At 46.1% G+C, this 19,305-nt stretch overlaps 1 protein-coding gene across 1 annotated transcript; it reads left to right on the forward strand.

Moving 5' to 3' along the window:
• The first annotated feature begins 7 nt into the window (after positions 1-7).
• Positions 8-19,305, forward strand: ANGEL1 (angel homolog 1). The gene is made up of 10 exons (XM_024737849.1): positions 8-133; positions 2,950-3,525; positions 4,442-4,668; positions 5,126-5,195; positions 5,798-6,231; positions 8,531-8,657; positions 8,966-9,076; positions 15,539-15,608; positions 16,131-16,297; positions 17,267-19,305. The coding sequence occupies exons 1-10, from the start codon at positions 70-72 to the stop codon at positions 17,425-17,427; spliced, it is 2,007 nt and encodes a 668-aa protein (XP_024593617.1). The 5' UTR covers positions 8-69; the 3' UTR covers positions 17,428-19,305.

A 19,305-nucleotide genomic window follows, 5' to 3' on the forward strand; every position in this document is an offset into this window, starting at 1 on the left:
TGGCGGGCGGCTGCGAGGAAGGGAGGCGGGCACTGGAGCGGGCGCGGGAGCGGGCGCAGGCGGCCGGCCATGATCGCGTCGTGCCTGTGTTACCTGCTGCTGCCGGCCGCGCGCCTTTTCCGCGCCCTCTCAGGTACCGGCCCTGTGTCCTGACGGGCGGGTGCCAGGCCCGGGCCTGCCTCGGCGGGGCCCCGCGGGGCCTGGGGCAGCGTGCGTCGCGGACGGCCTCACGACCACTTTCCCCCGGCAGTGCCAAGGTGTGGGGAGGCGGCCGTCGGCCCCGCCGTGCCTGTCCTGGACTAAACGAGGCCCGGGCCTGGCCGGCGAGCGTCGTGGGCGGGCCCCTCCTCACCCCTGTGACCTGGAGGTGTCGGGCCACAGTTAACGTGAGGCGGCTTGGGGAGGGGCCAGAGCTGCCCTTCTCTGGCCCCGGGGTTGCGGAGAGGTTCCGGTCCCGCTGAGTCACTGCCCTGGGGGTCGGGGAGGGTTGGCCGCTCGGGGCCTAGGCTTAGGCTAATATCCGAATTCTCTGTGGACAGGGGCCAGTCGGCCCTGGGGGCGGATCTGTGGACTGAAGACAGAGACGTACCTGTTTTTCCCCTGGGTCAACTCCACACTCACCTTTCCCAGCCGCCTCTCAGCGGAGTCTGGTTGAAAAAACGGATGTTCAGAATCCAGAGACACATTGAAACTTCAGCTTTGAAGCAATGTCCCGTGCGTTTAGAGATGTAGTGGGGTGGAGGCAATGCCCAGCGGGTACTTAGAGAAGAGTTATTGTTTAACTTTGCCATGATCTGCCTGCGCTCCCCACTCCTGGTCTTTGACGTTCCCGAGGCTCTTATGAGACCATCAGTTCCTCTGGGAGATCCCACAGAACCCCCAGACTTTTCTCTGGCATTTTAGGGGGCAGGACAGACCAAGAAGGACTTTTAGAAATCAGATGTCCAACTGTTTGCATTCTGTGCTTTTCCTTTCTGGAACTTTACACAATATGTGTGTGTGTAATTTCTGTTCCTATATATTTCATATAAAACATTTAATGTATGTATGTGTATGTTTGTATCTGCCACTAGAATGCGGGCTCCAGGAGGGCAGGGCCATGTCTGTTTTGCTCACTGTATCTAGTGCTAGCATACTACCCAGAATGCAGTAGGCACTCAATTCGGGAATGTCTTGTGTGTACATACTTCTCAGAAATGAGGAACTCCACAGAAGTCATTGTTTTCAGAGAACTAATGCATATTCTTCTAACCATGTTGCTGTCATTTCTGGAGCTCTGCCAGTGTCCATAATGGCAGCTGTAGTGACATATAATAGTCCAGAGGTTTCTAGACCAGTAGTCAGAGTTTTAGGTATGTCAGAGGAAGGGCCGCCTCCCCCCACCCACTTGCACACACCTATTAAAGTAGTCCCATTTGTATTTGTACATTTGGTTTCTACAGATTTTCTTTTAATAAAAGAATTCTGCTGCTGAAAAACAAACCACCACCACCAACCAAAACCTGCTGAGTTTGAAAACTAATAACCTCACACATACAAATCAAAGAACTTCTGCCATGCGATACACATAGAGGATGTTTCAAAGGGCAGGGAATTAATAAGTTCCTGAGACTAAGGCCAGCAACCCAGCCCATGGGTTTAGAGCAGGGTTTCCCAGTCTCAGTACTGTTGACGTCTGGGCCTGGGCAGTTGGTTGTGGAGGTGTCACTTGCACTGTAGGATATTCAGCAGTATCTTCATCCTATAACCACTAGATGCCAGTGTAGCATCCCCACAGTTGTGACGACCACTGTCTCCAGACAATGCAGAAATGTTCCCTGAGGGCAAAATCACCCCTGGTTGAAAAACCACAGGTTTGAGGGACGTAAATCCACATAGACCCTAAATAAGATAGTGTCTTTCAACGTTTGAACCATTTTGAAGTTTTTCTTGCCTTTTAAAAAAAAGAGCTGATAAAATAAATCTCTGGTGATTGAGGGTCATCATCATACATGTCACTTGTCCTATGCTAAAAATAAGTGACTTAGTGTGTGTTGGTGGGGGGAAGTTTTGTTTGCACCAAAATACTGTGCTTGGATTTTGGGGGCTCCAATTTTATAGTTTTTCCCACCTGCTTTTTGCCTGTTGGCTGTCACTATGGCTGCCGTAGCAGAGAGGTGGCAGCTGTCTCTTGCTGTCAGTTGTTGGCACCTTCTGATTTACAGCCGCTAGAGTACTATGGAATGGGAAAGATGATAATGAAGTCTGTGAAGATTTATGAATAGAATAAATAGATTTGAGAAGTGGACCCAGGGCCTTTGCTAAGAGAGAGATTGTACAGATTTTGAGACACCCTTTTTGTCTACTTTAGGCCTTTTTCTTTTAGAATGCATTCATAGATTAGTGGATTTATAGAACTAGAAGAGCTCTTGGGGATTATCTAGTTCAAACTTCCCTTGTCCTCATTTTACAGTCAAGAGTGAGTCCATCTCACTAGGGCCATTGTCCGAGGTCACATAGCTTTGTTAATTTCAGTGCTAGGCCATAACCCACAGTTCTGACACATGGTCAAGTGCTGGTTCCAGTGTAATGCGGCTCTTAGAACCAGAGAGTTGATGTTAATAGGAATCTTAACCTCCAGATAAAAGGAGTGTGGTTGTATGTGTCCATCTCTGTCCTAGATTATGTGGGATAGCCATTCTTTCATTCACACACTGAATATTTATCAGATCCCTACCATATGAATTAGTTAATACTTGCAGAGCATTTAGAACAGTGCCTGGCACATAGTAAGCGCTTTGCTCTGATGATGATGTTCCAGGCACTAAAATGGGCAGGCTCAGTGATGGTACAGTGATGAGCAAGGTGGACATGATTCTTGCTTGTATGAGACTTATTAGAAGTTGGGAGAAGAGAATGGGTTGGGTGATGCTGTCATCTTATAACATGGTATCTTGGCTTTCTTCTTAGATGCTTTTTTCACATGTCGAAAAAATGCCTTCCTGGCGAAGAGCTCGTCCCCCCAGGTAGACGGCGACTTTGCCATGGCCCCTCGGGGCCCCGACCAGGAGGAGTGTGAGGGCCTGCTGCAGCAGTGGCAAGAAGAAGGGTCAAGCCAGGCACTCTCAACTGTGAGCGAGGGTCTACTTGTAGATAAGGGAGTAGCTGAGAGCAGCCTGGCGCACCTGATGGATAATCCTGGAGAACAGGATGCTGCTTCAGAAGACAAGTGGTCCAGCAGGCAGCTGAGTGACCTGTGGGTAGCAGAGAACCTGGAGGAGCCTTTCCCTGAGGTGCTAGGAGAGGACCCACTGCCAGAGGTCGAGGGCCCAATGTGGGCAGAAGTCCCGGTGCAGACTGGCCCCCAGTATGCAGACTGTGCTGTCCTCCCAGTGGGTGCCCTGGCTGCAGGGCAGTGGGAAGAGGACCCCGCAGTGGTGGCCTGGAGTATAGCACCGGAGCCTGTGCCCCAGGAAGAGGCTCCCATCTGGCCCTTTGAGGGCCTGGGGCAGTTGCAGCCTCCCCCAGTGGAAATCCCATATCATGGTGAGTCTGACAACCGGCTGGGTGAGCCGGGGCAGCAGGTTGTCTCGGATGTGCACACAGTCACTGCTAAAGTTCTCTTGTGTGGAGCTCTGCTGCTGCATTCTGTTTTTCTGAGACTCCTGCAGTGGCAGATCCAGAGGGGCCTTAGAGAGCATTTCATCCAGCCCTGTGGCCTTTCAGATGAAGTGATCACGGCACAGAGAGGTAGCAGGACATGCCTAAAGTCACGTAGCTAGGTAGTGGCAGAACTGAAAGCAGACCATAGCTCTGATTCTCTACATTATTGGTTCTCTGGAGGTGACCTGGGGTAGCGGTGGAGAGCTCTCAGGGCTCCACTCTCTGCCTCGACCAGGATAACTCCATTTTTATCTGTGTTATATATCGGGCTTCCATTAAACTTTGGAGAATGAGTGCTGTGGCTCACATAGGTTTGAAATCCACTCTGCAGCTCCCTGCTCGAGGGCACATGGGAGACACATTATGGTTTCTGGCTCTGTAGGCATTTTCAGGTTTAGCGGTCAGAAAACACCCAAGGCTGAGATTACTCTAGAAATGTCTTTAATCTCAGATGACTATTAAGCACATACATCTGAGTGGTTCCCCAGAGACCCATGGATTTATGAGAAGTGAGAAATTGTTGGCCATATTTAGTGAACTTGTACTAGGTGCCAGGTACTATGCTAGGCACTAGGGATACAGTGATGAACAGGCCAAGATTATCTTAGGCTTTGTGGAGTTTATTGTCTCGTCTGAGAATGTCCTTAGAGTGTTGTTCAAATCACCACAGAAAGGGATGAATGACAGGGAAAATGAAAAAAAGAACTCGTCACAGTATCATGGAGTCAGGAGTGGAGATGGTGGGCCCTGTGAATAACATGGACTTACCATGGACCTCTTCTTCCCGACACCTTTGCAGAAATCTTGTGGCGAGAATGGGAGGATTTCTCCACTCAGCCAGATGCTCAGGGCCTGGAGGCGGGGGATGGCCCTCAGTTCCAGTTCACTCTGATGTCCTATAACATCCTGGCTCAGGACCTGATGCAGCAGAGCTCAGAGCTCTATCTGCATTGCCATCCAGACATCCTCAGTTGGAACTACCGCTTTGCGAATCTCATGCAGGAATTCCAGCACTGGGATCCCGATGTGAGTGAAGATGGGGAGATGTGCCGTCCTGCATTTGCTCTGGACCCTGGCTGTTCCCCAATGCTCTTAGAAAATGAATTGAACCCCACAGTTGTTCATATGATTGGCCTCCTGCCTAGGACTGGTGCTTGCCTGCCTGGTATAATGAGTTTGGGGCAGATGCTAAGAAGACTGTCCGTGGGTGCACACTTTCTAGCACCTTTGTGCAGGCAGGGAGACATGAGGGATTCAAGGAGCAGGAAGATCCAGCGCATGTATCTGATCTCAGCTTAACTCTGGGCCTGTTCTTGCTGGTAGTGGCTATCAGGGAAGAGTCAGCACCAGGGGAAGTTTCAGTGTGACCCAGCCTGAGACCCACAGCAGCTTCCCATGTGGCTTCAGTGCCTGCTCCTGGGGGGGAGTCGTACTCCAGGGCCCTCCATTACTCTGGAGTGATTGGATTCGTTGTCATTTCCAGATCTTGTGTCTCCAGGAAGTCCAGGAAGACCATTACTGGCAGCAGCTGGAGCCCTCTCTGAGAATGATGGGTAATGCCGCTCCCTGGCACATTTGCCAGTCTTTCTTCCTACGGCCCTGTCTGCTCTCTCCTGAATGCACTGTATCTTTCTTTCATCTCAGTAAACCCTCAGTCTCATCTGTGAGCTAGCTTCTTTGTGTGGGTGAGGAGAGTCCTGAAGTTTTAAAGCAATTCTGACATATATTTCCATTTAATCCTTGAAGTAACCAACCCTGTGAGGCTGAATATTATTATCCCCATTTTACAGGGCGGAAACTGAGGTTCAGAAAATTTGTGTGACTAGCTCAAGGTCACAAAGCTATAAGTATGAAACTCATAGGTTGTGGAGCCTGGACTCCAGCTTGTCTGACCCTAGAGTCCATGCTTTTCCTGTCAGGTTATTGCTTCATACCCTTCTGTCCCTCCTTCCCCTTCTAGCCACTCAGTCATCTGGTTACAACTGTAAGGGAGCCTCTGCAGAACCAAGGAATTGGCAAGGGCAAGGACTCCCCTTATTGAACTGCAGGAGCAATGCATTAGGCACACATGCCTGGGCTACTGCCACTGGGTAGAGGGACCCTAACCCATCTTCAAGGACTCTTACCCATCTCCTTGGTGGGGTGTTCCTTGCAGGCTTTACCTGTTTCTACAAGAGGAGGACTGGGTGTAAGACAGATGGCTGTGCTGTCTGCTACAAGCCCACGCGATTCCGTCTGCTCTGCGCCAGCCCTGTGGAGTACTTTCGGCCTGGCTTGGAGCTCCTCAATCGGGACAATGTGGGCTTAGTGTTGCTGCTGCAGCCACTAGTCCCAGAAGGCCTGGGGCAAGTCTCAGTGGCCCCCTTATGTGTGGCAAATACTCACGTCCTGTACAACCCACGTCGGGGCGATGTCAAGCTAGCCCAGATGGCCATTTTCTTGGCTGAAGTGGACAAGGTGGCCAGGTTGTCAGATGGCAGCCACTGCCCCATCATCTTGTGTGGGGACCTGAATTCTGTCCCTGATTCACCTCTTTACAACTTCATCAGGGATGGAGAACTCCAGTACCATGGGATGCCGGCCTGGAAGGTGAAATGGGAGAGGCCACTGTGGGGTTGGCTTAGGGAGAGATTTTGGTGTTGGCATCTGGTGTTGCTTCTGTGGCAGGGACCTCAGTTACACCTGTTCTGGCTTCCTCTGGCTTTTTCTCATTCTATTGATAGCTGGTACCCAAGCCTGGAAGTTAGGAGCTCGTGAGTGCCTTTGGTATATTGGAATCCTTTCAGTTTTTATCATTAACTTATGTTTAATTTACAAGTACCTAAGTATATATGTAAGTGCATGTAAGTACACAAGTGCATCCCTTTAAGGATTCAGACATTTTAAAATAAGACCAAAGCCCCCTTTATTACCTACATTTCCCACGTCTCCACTTAGAGTCAAGTAATAACTGTTCAAAGTTTGGTGGTGTTCTTCCAGGTCATTTTCTATGCATTTGCAGTAGTATCTAAGCTGTTGTGATGATGTAATTATAATCTACATTTATTAAGCACTTACTGTGTGCCAGGTGCTATTTTAAGCACTTTACATGTATTAACTCATTAATTTTCACAATTTCTATCATTCCTTCCATTTTATAAATGAAAAAGCTAAGGTGTAGAGAAGTTAGGCAATTTGCTTACTCTAGTTTTTGCAGGTAGTGAGTGGTGGAGCCAGGATTTGTAACCAGGTAGTCTGGCCCCAGAGCTCTTGCCCTCCAATACTATGCTGTGATTGCTTCTAACACCTGGTATATAATGTACTGTGTGTGTTTATAAATGTGATATATTTTGTATATTTCATTTTGTAGCTTGTTTTTTTTTCACTCAACAATGTACATATGTATCTGTCTCATTCCTTTTAACTGCTGAATGTTTATAACCTAGGTATCTTACAGTTTTATTGTAGTTTATTTAGCTCTACTGAGGAGCATTCAGCTTGTGCTGATTTCTGTACATGTCACTTAATCTCCTTGTTCCTCTCTTTTGCCCCTGCTGATCCAATTTGTTGCTTAACTTTTGGCAAGGCACAGGCGAGAAAAGACATAAAATGACTGAATTATTGTTGAGCACTTTGGGCTTTTATTTTAATGAGGTTACTCAAGTGCCAGCGATGTCCTGGTTGCTCCATGGGCAAAGAAAGGCATTATCCTGCCAGGAAGCTGCTGTTATCAAGGGGCTCAGGGAATGGGAAGAAGAATTTACTAAGTGCCTACCACGTGACAGCTGCCGTTAAGCATAGTGATTAAGAGCACCATTTTGAAGCCAGATAGTCCTGCGTTCAGAGGCCTGCTCTGCCACCTTGGGCAAGTTACTTCACTTCCGTAAGCCCCATTTGCCTCGTCATACACTGGGGATATAATGGGACCTACTTCAGAGGGTTTTCTTTGGTGGATTACATAAAATAATGCACACAGTGTTTTCCAGTTTCTGCTTCAAAGGAAGCAGTCAGTGATTGGTAGTAGTTATGGTTACCAGGATTCTTAATTGTATGTGGTATTATTATCCCATTCAATAGTAGAGCATGTTGAACCCAAGAGAGTTAACTAACTTGCCCAAAGTCACACCGTAAATGGCCATTAAATGAAGGTGTGTTTTACTCCTGATGGCATACTGAAAATGTATGTCCTTGAGGGGCAGAGAGATTGTGTCTGTCACTGCTCTCTCCCCAGCACTTAGCTGGTGTTTTGCACATAGTTGGCATTCAAATATTTGTTGTTGTTAAATGAAATAAAGGGGGTTTTGCTACACACGTTGGAGATATGCAGATGACTGATGTTGCCGAATGTTTCCCCTACTACGTTTTGTCCGTTCCCAGGCTGCTCATTGGCTTTGACCGAGGATGGTGACGTAGATACGGTAAAGTGCTTTGGTGAATTTCCCATTTGGTTTGACCCCGTGGTTTCCCAGTAATAGGCTTAAGATGCTAGACTTTGATCCAGAAGATCCAAAGATCAGGATAAATCTTTTCCCGCTGCAAATTAAAGCCCCTGGAAGTTGACATTCCCTGGGCAGAGTAGTGTAGATGTTTCTGAGCTGAAATTTAGGGACCATATGTTCATACAGTTCTGTTCTCTTTGACTCGCATACCTCACTCTCTTAACCCCTTATTCCTGTCTCATGGATATTTCAGTGTTTCTAGTAAAAAAAATAAAATAATGGTTTTAAATAGCTCCTTATTTTTAACTTTCCCCTGAGACTTATGTGTTTTGCTTGTGTTACGTACATAGTATGTGACTGTGTGTGTGTGTGTGTGTGTGTGTGTGTGTGTTTGTCTGCATGTCCCAAAACATGGGCTATTTCCTTTTTCCATCTCAGATTCCTTATTCCCATCTGTTCTTTCCTTGTAGGTATCTGGACAGGAAGACTTCTCCCATCAGCTTTATCAGAGGAAGCTGCAGGCCCCACTATGGCCCAGCTCCCTGGGCATCACTGATTGCTGTCAGTATGTCACCTCCTGTCACCCCAAGAGATCAGGTGAGCACATGCCACATTCTTGGTTGGTTGTCCCTCCGTGCCCATTTTGGGAGAAAGCTGGCACCTCAGTGACAAGAGAAAGTGTAATTCCCTCAATTCTCTTAGCACGTTCCTTTGTTTTTTTCATTGTCCTCCTCATGGTCACCCAATGAAATGGACAACTTTAAATCATAGCCATTGGAAAATCTCCTTGTCTTCAGAGCCAGACTTCCTCTGTGTCCCTACTTGTAAGCTTCTTGGTATTAAGGAAGTCTCAGCATGTGGCTCCTCTTCCTGTCTTTCACTCTATGGCTTTTCCTGGTTTACAGAGAAACGTAAGTATAGCCGAGACTTCCTGCTACGTTTCCGCTTCTGCAGCATCGCCTGTCAGCGACCTGTAGGACTGGTTCTTATGGAAGGAGTGACAGATACTAAGCCAGGTAATGGGAACTAAGCTTGTTCCCTAACTTGTTCCAACTAAGCTCGGTCCTCTTTCCTCTGCACTTCTGATATTTGTCAGTTATGTGGTTTCTTAGTCTTTTCTAGGTATGATTCTTAGAGATCAGCTTCTGGTAATAAGTATGCTTAGGGGGAAGGTCAGTGGAGTTCACCGGCCATGTGCAATGTGTTCAGAACATGGACCAGGAATCAAGAGACCTGGGTTCTAACTAGCTCTGAGACCTTGAGTAAGCCACAAGCTTTTTAGTATTAAGTTGCTAATAACTAGCATGTATACAGCATGTTTAAGAGAGAAAATACACTTGATGGGGCTTTGAAAATCATAAGGTGACAGTACTCCTGGATGTAATAACAAGTTACTCCTACTGAGAACTTCCAGATTGTAAGTAGCAGAGTATGCTTGATGTTCTCCCCTTCCTGTCTCTGAAAACACTCCAAAGCAACAAGGAGAATGAAAAAGAGAAATGCAAACTCCATCTTTGAGAAAGCTAGGAGACCTGAAGATATTTGAAATCATGAACCACAGCACAGGTGGAATGGTTGCAAGAAGCACTGGAGGTCATGCAGGGGTGCTGGAGCAGGTGTGGAGAGACTGGTCTGTGGGGCCACATGGATCTCCAAAAGAACCAGCAGGGTGCCTTTCTCCGAGGTGAGGAGCGTACCCCGAGGCACGAAGTCAAAATCCCTTGTTTCATCAACAAGAATAAGATGCACAGGTTGTGAAAGGATATTGTCTGAACCTCTTTTGGTCCAAAGAGGCAGTAGAGGAAAGACTGATCAAGGAATCAAGCCAAATTTGCACGAAGCAGTCTGTTTAAGTGGTGGGGGGAGGTGTAATACTTAAACTGCATATTTCTTTTGGCTAGGGGGAAGTAAAGATGAACAGGACTCACACACAACCCTGCGTCATAAGGAAAAATGCCTGTTACTTGGAGTGCGTACCCAGGTCTTCGCTTGTATAAGCTTTGTACCAATAGCTTGTACATAAAAACCTCAACTAATTTCAAGCTGGGCTGCCCAAAAGGAGCCAGCGTGAGATCTGTACTAAAATACTATAAGAAAAAGAGGTGGAAGAGCAGGAAAAGTAAAAGGCAGATAAAGAATACTTCGAAGATAAAAACTGTTGCCATGGAGCATATGAACGTTATGATTATTTTCCCATGAATAAAAAAAATTAAGCAATTGTCTTTATAAGAGTACAAAAATAAAATAATTGCTTTTATAAAATAAGTTCAAGCACATGGCAAGACATCAGTAGATGAAATGTAAACTGCAGAGCTCAGGAAAAAAGTGGAATAAAAAATTTAAGAATCACATAATGAATACAAAATTACATAGAAGATCAGGAAACAGAATCTAACATCACATTTCAAGAGCAATATACTATGCCCAAATAGAGTTTATCAGAAATATGAAGGTAGTTCAGTATTGGGAAATCTATTAATGTATTTATCATGCTAATAAATATATGAAATCTATTAAAAAATAGAAATGCATGTCATCCTGTAGATGTCAGAGACATTTGTTAAAATTCAACATCTATTCCAGATTCTTTTAAAAAGAACCTTCTTAAGGAAAAAATAGATAATTCCTTATACCCTTAAAATACATTTATCTTGGTCAGTCAGCGCTTTGGTGCACCATGGAGGAAGGGGCGTGGAGCCGCCAGATGCCTGAAAAAGCAAAAAAACAAAAGCATTCATCTCAATCCAAAAATGAGCATCTTGCTTCAAGAAGACAGTCTAGTAGCATTCCTGTCAAAGTTGGGAACAAGATAGGGATGACTACTGTCATTCAGCTGTGAGAGACACCAGCCACAGAATTAGAAATAGAACATAGAAATATAGACAAGAAAATAGAGGTAAACAATGGAAAGGAGGGGGTAAACTATTACTTGCTGTTAATATGGTTATATAACTGGTTATCCAAGAGAATCACCTAACAACTATTATTAGCATTAATTCTGGAAAGTATCTGGGCAGAATATTAATATACAGAAATCAATAGTATTCATATAATAAAATAATGATATATTTGTTATAAGATGTAATTTTAAGAAGACCCTATTTATAATAGCAACAAAAAGAAAACAATTTAACAGGGAAAATGTAGGAATATTTCATTTCATATAAATTAACAAATTTATTGGCATGAAGTTGTCCGTAACATTCTCTTACCTTTTTTTAAAAATAACTTTATTGAGGTGGAATTCACATACCACAAAATTCACCCATTTAAAATGTACAAATCAGTGGCTTTTAGTATATTCAGAGTTGTGGAACCATCATCACAATATAATTTTACAACATTTCATCACCCCCAAAAGGAATCCCATATTCATTAGCAGTTATTTTCCCTTTACCCCTCCCCTTGTAAAAACTCAACAGTGGACGTATGGGTTTCTGGACTCTCAGTTCTATTCCATTCATCTATATGCCTAGCCTTATGCCGGTACCACTCTGCCTTGATTACTTTAGCTTTGTATAAGTTTGAAATAGAGAAGTGTAAATCTTGTAACTTCATTGTTGTTTTTCAAGATTATTTTGGCTATTCTGGGTCTCTTATACATTTCTATGTGGATTTTAGGATCACCACGTCAATTTGTGCAAAAAAGTTAGTTGGGATTTTGGTAGGGATTTACAGATCTGTAGATCAGTTTGGGAAGTGTTACCATTTTAACAGTATTATCTTACGATCAGTGAACATGGAAGTTTTCCCATTTATTTAGATCTTTAATTTCTTTCCATGTTTTATAGCTTTCAGTGTGTCTTATACTTCTTTTGTAAAATTTAATTGTAACTACTTAAAATTCCTTTTGTTACTTTTATAAATGGAAATATTTTCTGAATTTCATTTTTGGATTGTTCATTGCTAGTGTATAGAGATGCAATTTTTGTATATCAGTCTTGTATCTTGCAATCTTTCAAACTCAATTTCTTTAAATGAATAAATTTATTTATTTATTTATTTTTGGCTGTGTTGGGTCTCCATTGCTGCACGTGGGCTTTCTCTAGTTGCGATGAGCAGGGATTACTCTTCGTTGTGGTGCACAGGCTTCTCATTGCGGTGGCTTCTCTTGTGGAGCAGGGGCTCTAGGCGCACGGGCTTCAGTAGTTGTGGCTCGTGGGCTCAGTACTTGTGGCACGTGGGCTCAGTAGTTGTGGCACATGGGCTCCGTAGTTGCAGCTCTCGGGCTGTAGAGCGCAGGCTCAGTAGTTGTGGCACATGGGCTTAGTTGCTTCGCAGCATGTGGGATCTTCCCCATCCAGGGCTCGAACCTGTGTCCCCTGCATTGGCAGGCAGAGTCTTAACCACTGCACCACCAGGGAAGTCCCTCAAACTCATTTATTAGTCCTAATAGTTTTTTAGTGCATTTCTTAGGATTTTCTATATATAAGATCATGTCACCTTGCAAATAGAAATAGTATTACTTTTTTCCATTCCAATTTGGATGCATTTTATTTGTTCCATAATTGTCCTGGCTAGAACTCTTACTACAGTGTTGAGTGGTGACAGCGAATATTCTTGTCTTATTCCTGATCTTAGGGGTAAAGTTTTCAGTCTTTCAGCATTGAGTATGGTGTTAGCCATGAGGTTTTTTTGTTTGCTTTTTATTTGTTTGTGTTTTGTGGATTCCCTTCATCAGATTGAGGAAGTTCTCTTTTATTCCTGGTTTTTTAAGTGTTGTGGGTTTGTTTTTTGGTCATAAAGGAGTGGATTTTGTCAGGTATTTTTTCTGTGACTATTCAGATAATCATGTGGTTTTTGCTCTTCAGTATTCTGTTAATATGATGTATTATATTAATTGATTTTCAGATGTTATACCAACCTTACATTTTTAGGATCAATCGTATTTGGTCATAGTATATAGTCATTTTTCTATTTTGCTGGATTTAGTTTGCCAGTATATTGTTCTGAGACTCGTTTTCCAACATGGGGGAGGAGGAGTTTCCCCCAACGCCAACAAATAATTCAACTCAATTCTGACACTGTCTCCCCAGCGATAGCATCAGATTCCACAGGTTAAGGGCTCAGTTCTACAAGACACACCCCTCCAACACTTCAGGTGCCTGTCAAAAGACCAGGTTGTTCCCTGTGCTTCTTCTGACCGACTGGCTATAAATCAGAGGTTCCCACTATCCCCTCCTTCCTTGGGTTAGATTAATTTGCTAGAGTGGTTCACAGAACTTAGAGAAACATTTCACTTGCTAGATCATTGTTTTATTATAAAAGGATATAACTCAGGAACAGCTGTACAGAAGAGATGCATAGGGCAAGGTATGTAGGAAGGGATGTGGAGCTTCCATGCCCTCTCTGGGTGCACCATGCTCCCTCGAATCTCCATAAGTTCACCAACGTGGAAGCTTTCCAAACCCTGTCCTTTTGGGGTTTTATGAAGGCTTCATTACATGGGCGTGATTTATTAAATCCTTAGTCATTGGTGATTGATTCCACCTCCAACCTCTCTCCGCTCCCTAGAGGTCATAGGGTGGGACTGAAAGTTCCTCTAATCACATGGTTTGTTCCATTGGCAACCAGCCCCCAACCTTAGGTATTTTCCAAAATTGCCTCATGAACATAACAAAAGGCACCTTGCTCACTCTCAACACTCAGGAAATTCTAAGGGTTTGGGGAGCTTTGAACCAGCAACTGTGGACTCAGACTGTATATGAAGACTGACTATATACGAGAAATATATATTTGGTCATCTGAATGACCAAATATACATTTCTTATAAATCACAGAACTGTAATTGTTGAGGCATTTTGCATCTACATTCATAGGCGATATTAGTCTGTAGTTTTCATTCTTTGTGACGTTTTTGTCTAGTTTTGATATCAGAATAATACCTCATAGCATGAGTTGGGAAGTGTCCCCTCTTTTATATTTTGGAAGTATTTGTGAAGGATTCATATTACTTTTTTAATGTTTAGCAGAATTCACTAGTAAAGCTATCTGAGCCTGGGCTTTTCTTTTTTTTGTTTTTTTTTTTTGTGGTACGCGGGCCTCTCACTGTTGTGGCCTCTCCCGCTGCGGTGCATAGGCTCCGGATGCGCAGGCTCAGCGGCCATGGCTCACGGGCCCAGCCGCTCCGCGGCGTGTGGGATCTTCCCGGACCGGGGCACGAACCCATGTCCCCTGCATCGGCAGGTGGACTCTCAACCACTGCGCCACCAGGGAAGCCCTGGGCTTTTCTTTGTGAGAATTTTTAAATTGCTAATTCAGTCTCTTTGTTATAGAACTATTCAGATTTTCTTCTTTTTCTTGTCAGTTTGTGTAGTTTTTGTCTTTTTAGGAATTTGTCCATTTTACCTAAGTCATCTAATTTGTTGGTATACAATTGCTTATTGTATCCCTATAATTTTTTTATTTCTTAAGGTTGGTTGTGATGGCCCCCTCTTTCATTCCTGGTTTTAGTAATTTGAGTTTTCTCTTTTTTTCTTGGTCAGTCTAGCTAAGGGTTTGTCAATTTTGTTGATCCTTGTTATCCTTTTTCTTAGTTTGGGTTGTTATAACAAAACACTACAGCCTGAGTAGTTTATAAACAACAGAAATTTATTTCTCACAGTTCTGGAGGCTGGAAGTTCAAGGTCAGGGTGCCAGCATGGTCCAATTTCGGTGAGAACCCTCCTCTGGGTTGCTGATTGCCAACTTACTGTTGCATCCATACATGGCAGAAAGGACAGCTCTCTGGGATCCCTTTTATAAGGGCATTAATCCTGTTCATGAGGGCTTCACCCTCAAGGCCAAATTACCTCCTAAAGGTGCCACCTCCTAATGCCATCACTCTGGGGGTTAAGATTTCAACATATTTTGGGGAGAGACAAACATTCAGTTCATAATACCTATTAATGTCAGTAAGATCTGTAATAATATTCCCTTTTTCTCTCCTGATATTGGTAATGTGTGTCTTTTTTCTTTGTGTATGGGTGTGTACATGTATAGGTGTGTATAAGTACGGATATGTATGTGTGCATACATATGTATACGCATACATACACAGATATATATATGCACACAATGGATGGTGGGTGATAGAAAATCTCTGGAGGAATACACCAGGAATTTGTTAACATTTGTTGCCTCTGGAGAGAGGAATTGAGTGGCAAGGTCCCAGAGTGGGAGGGAGCCTTTTCACTGATATTTTTCTCTACATTTTGATTTTTGTACCATGTGACTGTATTACCTAAAGAATGAATTTAAATTTTTTAAGAAGTTGCTGAGCCAGGGAAGAGATGTCTGTATTAGAGACCTCTGTCTGTCTGCTTCCTGAGGTTCTTGACTTTGGTCCATTGTTTTCTTCCTCTCCTCACCTTTTCTCTTTCCCTTTTCCCTTCTGGAACAATCCAGTCAAGGATCTGAGTGGGATTTCAGGGTGCAAGGTTCTAACCCTGCTTCACTGTCTGTGATTGATAAAACCCTCTCTCTCCGGTCTTCTACAGAGCGACCTGCTGGCTGGGCTGAGCCTGTCGTTGAGGAAGACATATCTGAGCCTGAGCCTGACTTCCCCAGGTAATCTTCTTCCAGTTCCCTTGTGCTTGCATTCCAGCCCCATCGAGGTGTATTAGAGAGATTCCTGTTGGCTTTCCTGGGGCTGATTTGGGCGAACACATTTTGCTGAGCTCTCTCTTCCCCTTGTGTGTGCTAAGTTTATGGAGGAATATACTGGTGTGCAGAGGCCAGAGGTGACCCACATAGGTTCTTGCAGATGAAAAGCCCCTGCCCTTTTCCTTTGGGAGTAAGGCCTCACAGAAGAGCTGGCTGACCCATGGACAAGGGTACATTAGGTATACTTCACCAGGTAGCAAGAGGAGAGTGGGGGGTGAGAAATGCCAGCAGGACTGTATATAAATGTGTCTGTTTCTAGGCTAATTTTAGCTAAGACTCTCAGCCTCTTAATTAGCATGGGAAGGCATTTGCTGAGGTTGAGTTATTTGGGATCATCCCTTAAAAAACTTGATAAAACCCACAGAGAAGTGACCTTGGGAAAAGTTTAGTAATGTTTGTTGACTGACATCTTCCCTTCCATCCCAGGAGGACTGTAGGCACCATCCAGCACTGCCTCCACCTGACCTCGGTATATACTCATTTCCTGCCCCAGCATGGCCGCCCAGAGGTCACCACAATGCCCTTGGGTCTTGGAATGACAGTAGATTACATCTTCTTCTCAGCTGAGTCCTGCGAGAATGGGAACAGAACTGGTAAGCTTGGTGGATTCTGGATTCCTAGAAGCCACCCCCAAGAGTCCCTGGGAACTGATGGTAGGTCAGGCATTTGATCACATGGCTTGGGCTGCTGGGACCTGACCAGCAAAGGAGCAGATCTCATACCTACCTGACACTGGTCATCCTCATCATACTTCCCTTAGGCCATTTGCCCGCCTTCTCTTTTTATCCTTGTAGCATTAGAGAGATGTGGGCAGAACAAGCTGTCCCTCCATTTTTTTTTGTTTTTTGTTTTTTGCGGTACGCGGGCCTCTCACTGTTGTGGCTTCTTCCGTTGCGGAGCACAGGGTCCGGACGAGCAGGCGCAGCGGCCATGGCTCACGGGCCTAGCCGCTCTGCGGCATGTGGGATCTTCCCGGACTGGGGCACGAACCCGTGTCCCCTGCATTGGCAGGCGGACTCTCAACCACTGCGCCACCAGGGAAGCCCCGTCCCTCCATTTTAAAGATGAAAATAGAGCACCAGGAGGTGCTCTACTGGATTTGTTCAGTGGCAGCTGGTTAGTAAGGGACTTGGTTAGGTTAGAAACCCTATTTCCTGTCTTCTCACCCCTCACAATAGTCACACTGTAGCAGTCTATCAGCCCCATGCCTGTTTTGTTTAAAGCATGTCTTTTAAAATGTTTGGATTTTCTGTTGAGAAATCTAATTTTACATAGCAAATCTGGACTTCGGCTTCTCTCAGAAAATCGGAAGATCTTGTAATGCTGGGCTTGGACGTGCACTCTAGTTTGCCACAGTCCCACCGAAGCCGCCCGGCTTCTTTCATTGACGTATCATGGCATATCTGAGAAAATGAGGCCTCCGCCAGAGGCGGCAGGAGGTGAGGGAGGATAGGGCCGCCAAGGAGACGCAGCCTCCTAAGGTGTGGCTCCCACGGGGCCCCCCCACCCCGTGCAGTTTGGCTGTGGCTGCCTTACCCACCGGCCTCCGCTTTGTGCTCCAGATCGCAGGCTTTGTCACGATGGAACTCTCAAGCTCCTGGGCCGGCTCTCCCTCCTCTCTGAAGAGATCCTCTGGGCTGCCAATGGCTTACCCAACCCCTTCTGCTCTTCAGACCACCTCTGCCTACTGGCCAGCTTTGAGATGGAAGTCACCGCCCTATGACAGTCTCCCAGGGGAAGAGAGCTTCTCTTCCAGAAGAGCCACCTGGATCAGAGACTGTGGAAATATCCCATGCTTCTGGAAACTTAGCTCCAAGAAACTTACGTCCCCTCCCCTCCCCTCCTTGTTCCCTTTCTCCCATGGCTAGATTTCCTCCAGGCCTGTCCACATTCTCTGCCTGTGGTCCGTGCCCCGCCCCAGCCTCTTCCTAAACCTGTGCCACATACTGGGTGGCCCTGGGAGAGGCGGAAGGGGGGGTTCCCCCTTCCTTCCATGTATCCAGCGCTCCCCCTTGATTTTTAATTACCAGGGTTGTGGGAGCTATTGATCTCATTGCTTATTTGTATTCAGGCCGTTTCTTGGTGGGGTGCCTTCTGACCTGACCTTCTCCCTGCCTGAGACCCCTGGGCCCAGCCCTCTTGCCAGACACACACGTGTGAGATGTGTGTTGTGTGTGCATCCTTTCGGGGTGGGACTGCTCTGCGTAGTCATGCCTGTCTCTGACTAGCCCACTTTCCACACTGGGGCTGTCAGCCTAGGGGCAGGTGGAGGGCGTGACCGGGTAGCTGTGTGCTGCCAGGCACATGGGCACCTGGCTGCCAGCGGCAGGAGCGTGGACCCGTCTCTCCTTTTATCGTCTGTGTTTCGTTAGGTGTCCATCCTGCCAACCAGGGCATCCTCATCGTCCGGGCTCTGGTAACAAGTGGGTCCCACGAGCTGGAGCAGCGGATTCAGGGATGCCCTTGACCCAGAGCTCCCCACAGGCCTGGCATGCTTCCTCCAGGGCTCATCCCTTTCCCCAGGCTGCCCTGTGGGAGGCCAAAGTTTGAACCCTTGTGTGGGGTCAGTGGGCAGGGGTAGTGGACTGAGGTGCCAGACTCTTTAAGCATGAGGAGGAAGAACTGTCAGGGAGCTCCTATCTCACTGGAGGACTGCGGCGAGGGTGGGAGTCCCAGCGGGGAGGGAGCCGGCAGGTTCTGCAGCTGCCTCAGCTGGGACGCAAGACCTCAGGGACTTGTTCCCTCCCCTCTGCACAGCTAAGCTGCAGCTCTCTGGTCCTCTCCTCCCACTGCTTTTTACTCTTTGCTGCCTCCCCCACCCCCTTCCTTTTTTCCCCTAGAAAAGCCTGGTATTTAGCTCAGGCCAGACCTTCTCAGCAGAAAGGTGGCCCTGGGCAAAACTGGAGGTGGCGGTGCCCCACCTCCGGCAAGGCCTCGGACGGCTCATGGCCTCTGCTTTCCCTCTCCTGGTGCAGGAGCACCCTGGGGCCTCCAGGGGGTGCTCCCTTGCCCACATGAGTCACCTGCATGCCTGAATCCTGCATCGCTGGATGTAGCTGCTGGCCCTGCAGACTTGACTTGCTGTTGCCCCACTTGGCCTCCAGAATGGGACTGGAGGATATAGCTGAGAGGCTGGTGTTCAGGACAGTTAGCTAGAGGTTAATGTTTTCTCCTTATTTTTTTGAGAGCCGAAGACCCAGCTTGAATAATTCTGCTGCTGCGTTCATGGTTATAAGCTTTCCATGCCTGGGTTCTGGGGAATTTATCTATTCAAGTCTATTTTTAAACATTGTTTCCTGGGTACTGGGCATGTGCCTGTCTGAGCCCCAGGTCTATCTGTCCACACTCCACCATCCACTCTGTTTGTCTCTCCCTGGGCATCTCCCGAGTTGGTCTCAAGACAGTGCCCTGTTTGTTTGTAGGACTAGGGCCCATCAATGTTTTTCTGCCAGGAAACGTAGTTTAAAAATGGCTAAAGATGGCAGAGGGCAGGAGCTTGATAGATGATCTTTTCCTTGTTTTCTTATTTTCTGTTTTGGAAATGAAAGGGGTTTTAAATGGTCATTTGAACTCTCTTTTCCAAATAAAGGTTTACCTTTCC

The sequence above is a fragment of the Neophocaena asiaeorientalis genome, unplaced genomic scaffold (assembly GCF_003031525.2).
Source record: "Neophocaena asiaeorientalis asiaeorientalis breed wild unplaced genomic scaffold, Neophocaena_asiaeorientalis_V1.1 scaffold49, whole genome shotgun sequence".
NCBI lineage: Eukaryota > Metazoa > Chordata > Mammalia > Artiodactyla > Phocoenidae > Neophocaena > Neophocaena asiaeorientalis.

Excerpts from the sequence above, each read along its gene's own strand:
- ANGEL1 (XM_024737849.1), top strand. The coding sequence starts at position 70 with ATGATCGCGTCGTGCCTGTGTTACCTGCTGCTGCCGGCCGCGCGCCTT. Across the intron at positions 9,077-15,538 it reads AGTGACAGATACTAAGCCAG|AGCGACCTGCTGGCTGGGCT; the intron begins GTAATGGGAACT and ends GGTCTTCTACAG. Across the intron at positions 16,298-17,266 it reads CGAGAATGGGAACAGAACTG|ATCGCAGGCTTTGTCACGAT; the intron begins GTAAGCTTGGTG and ends TTTGTGCTCCAG.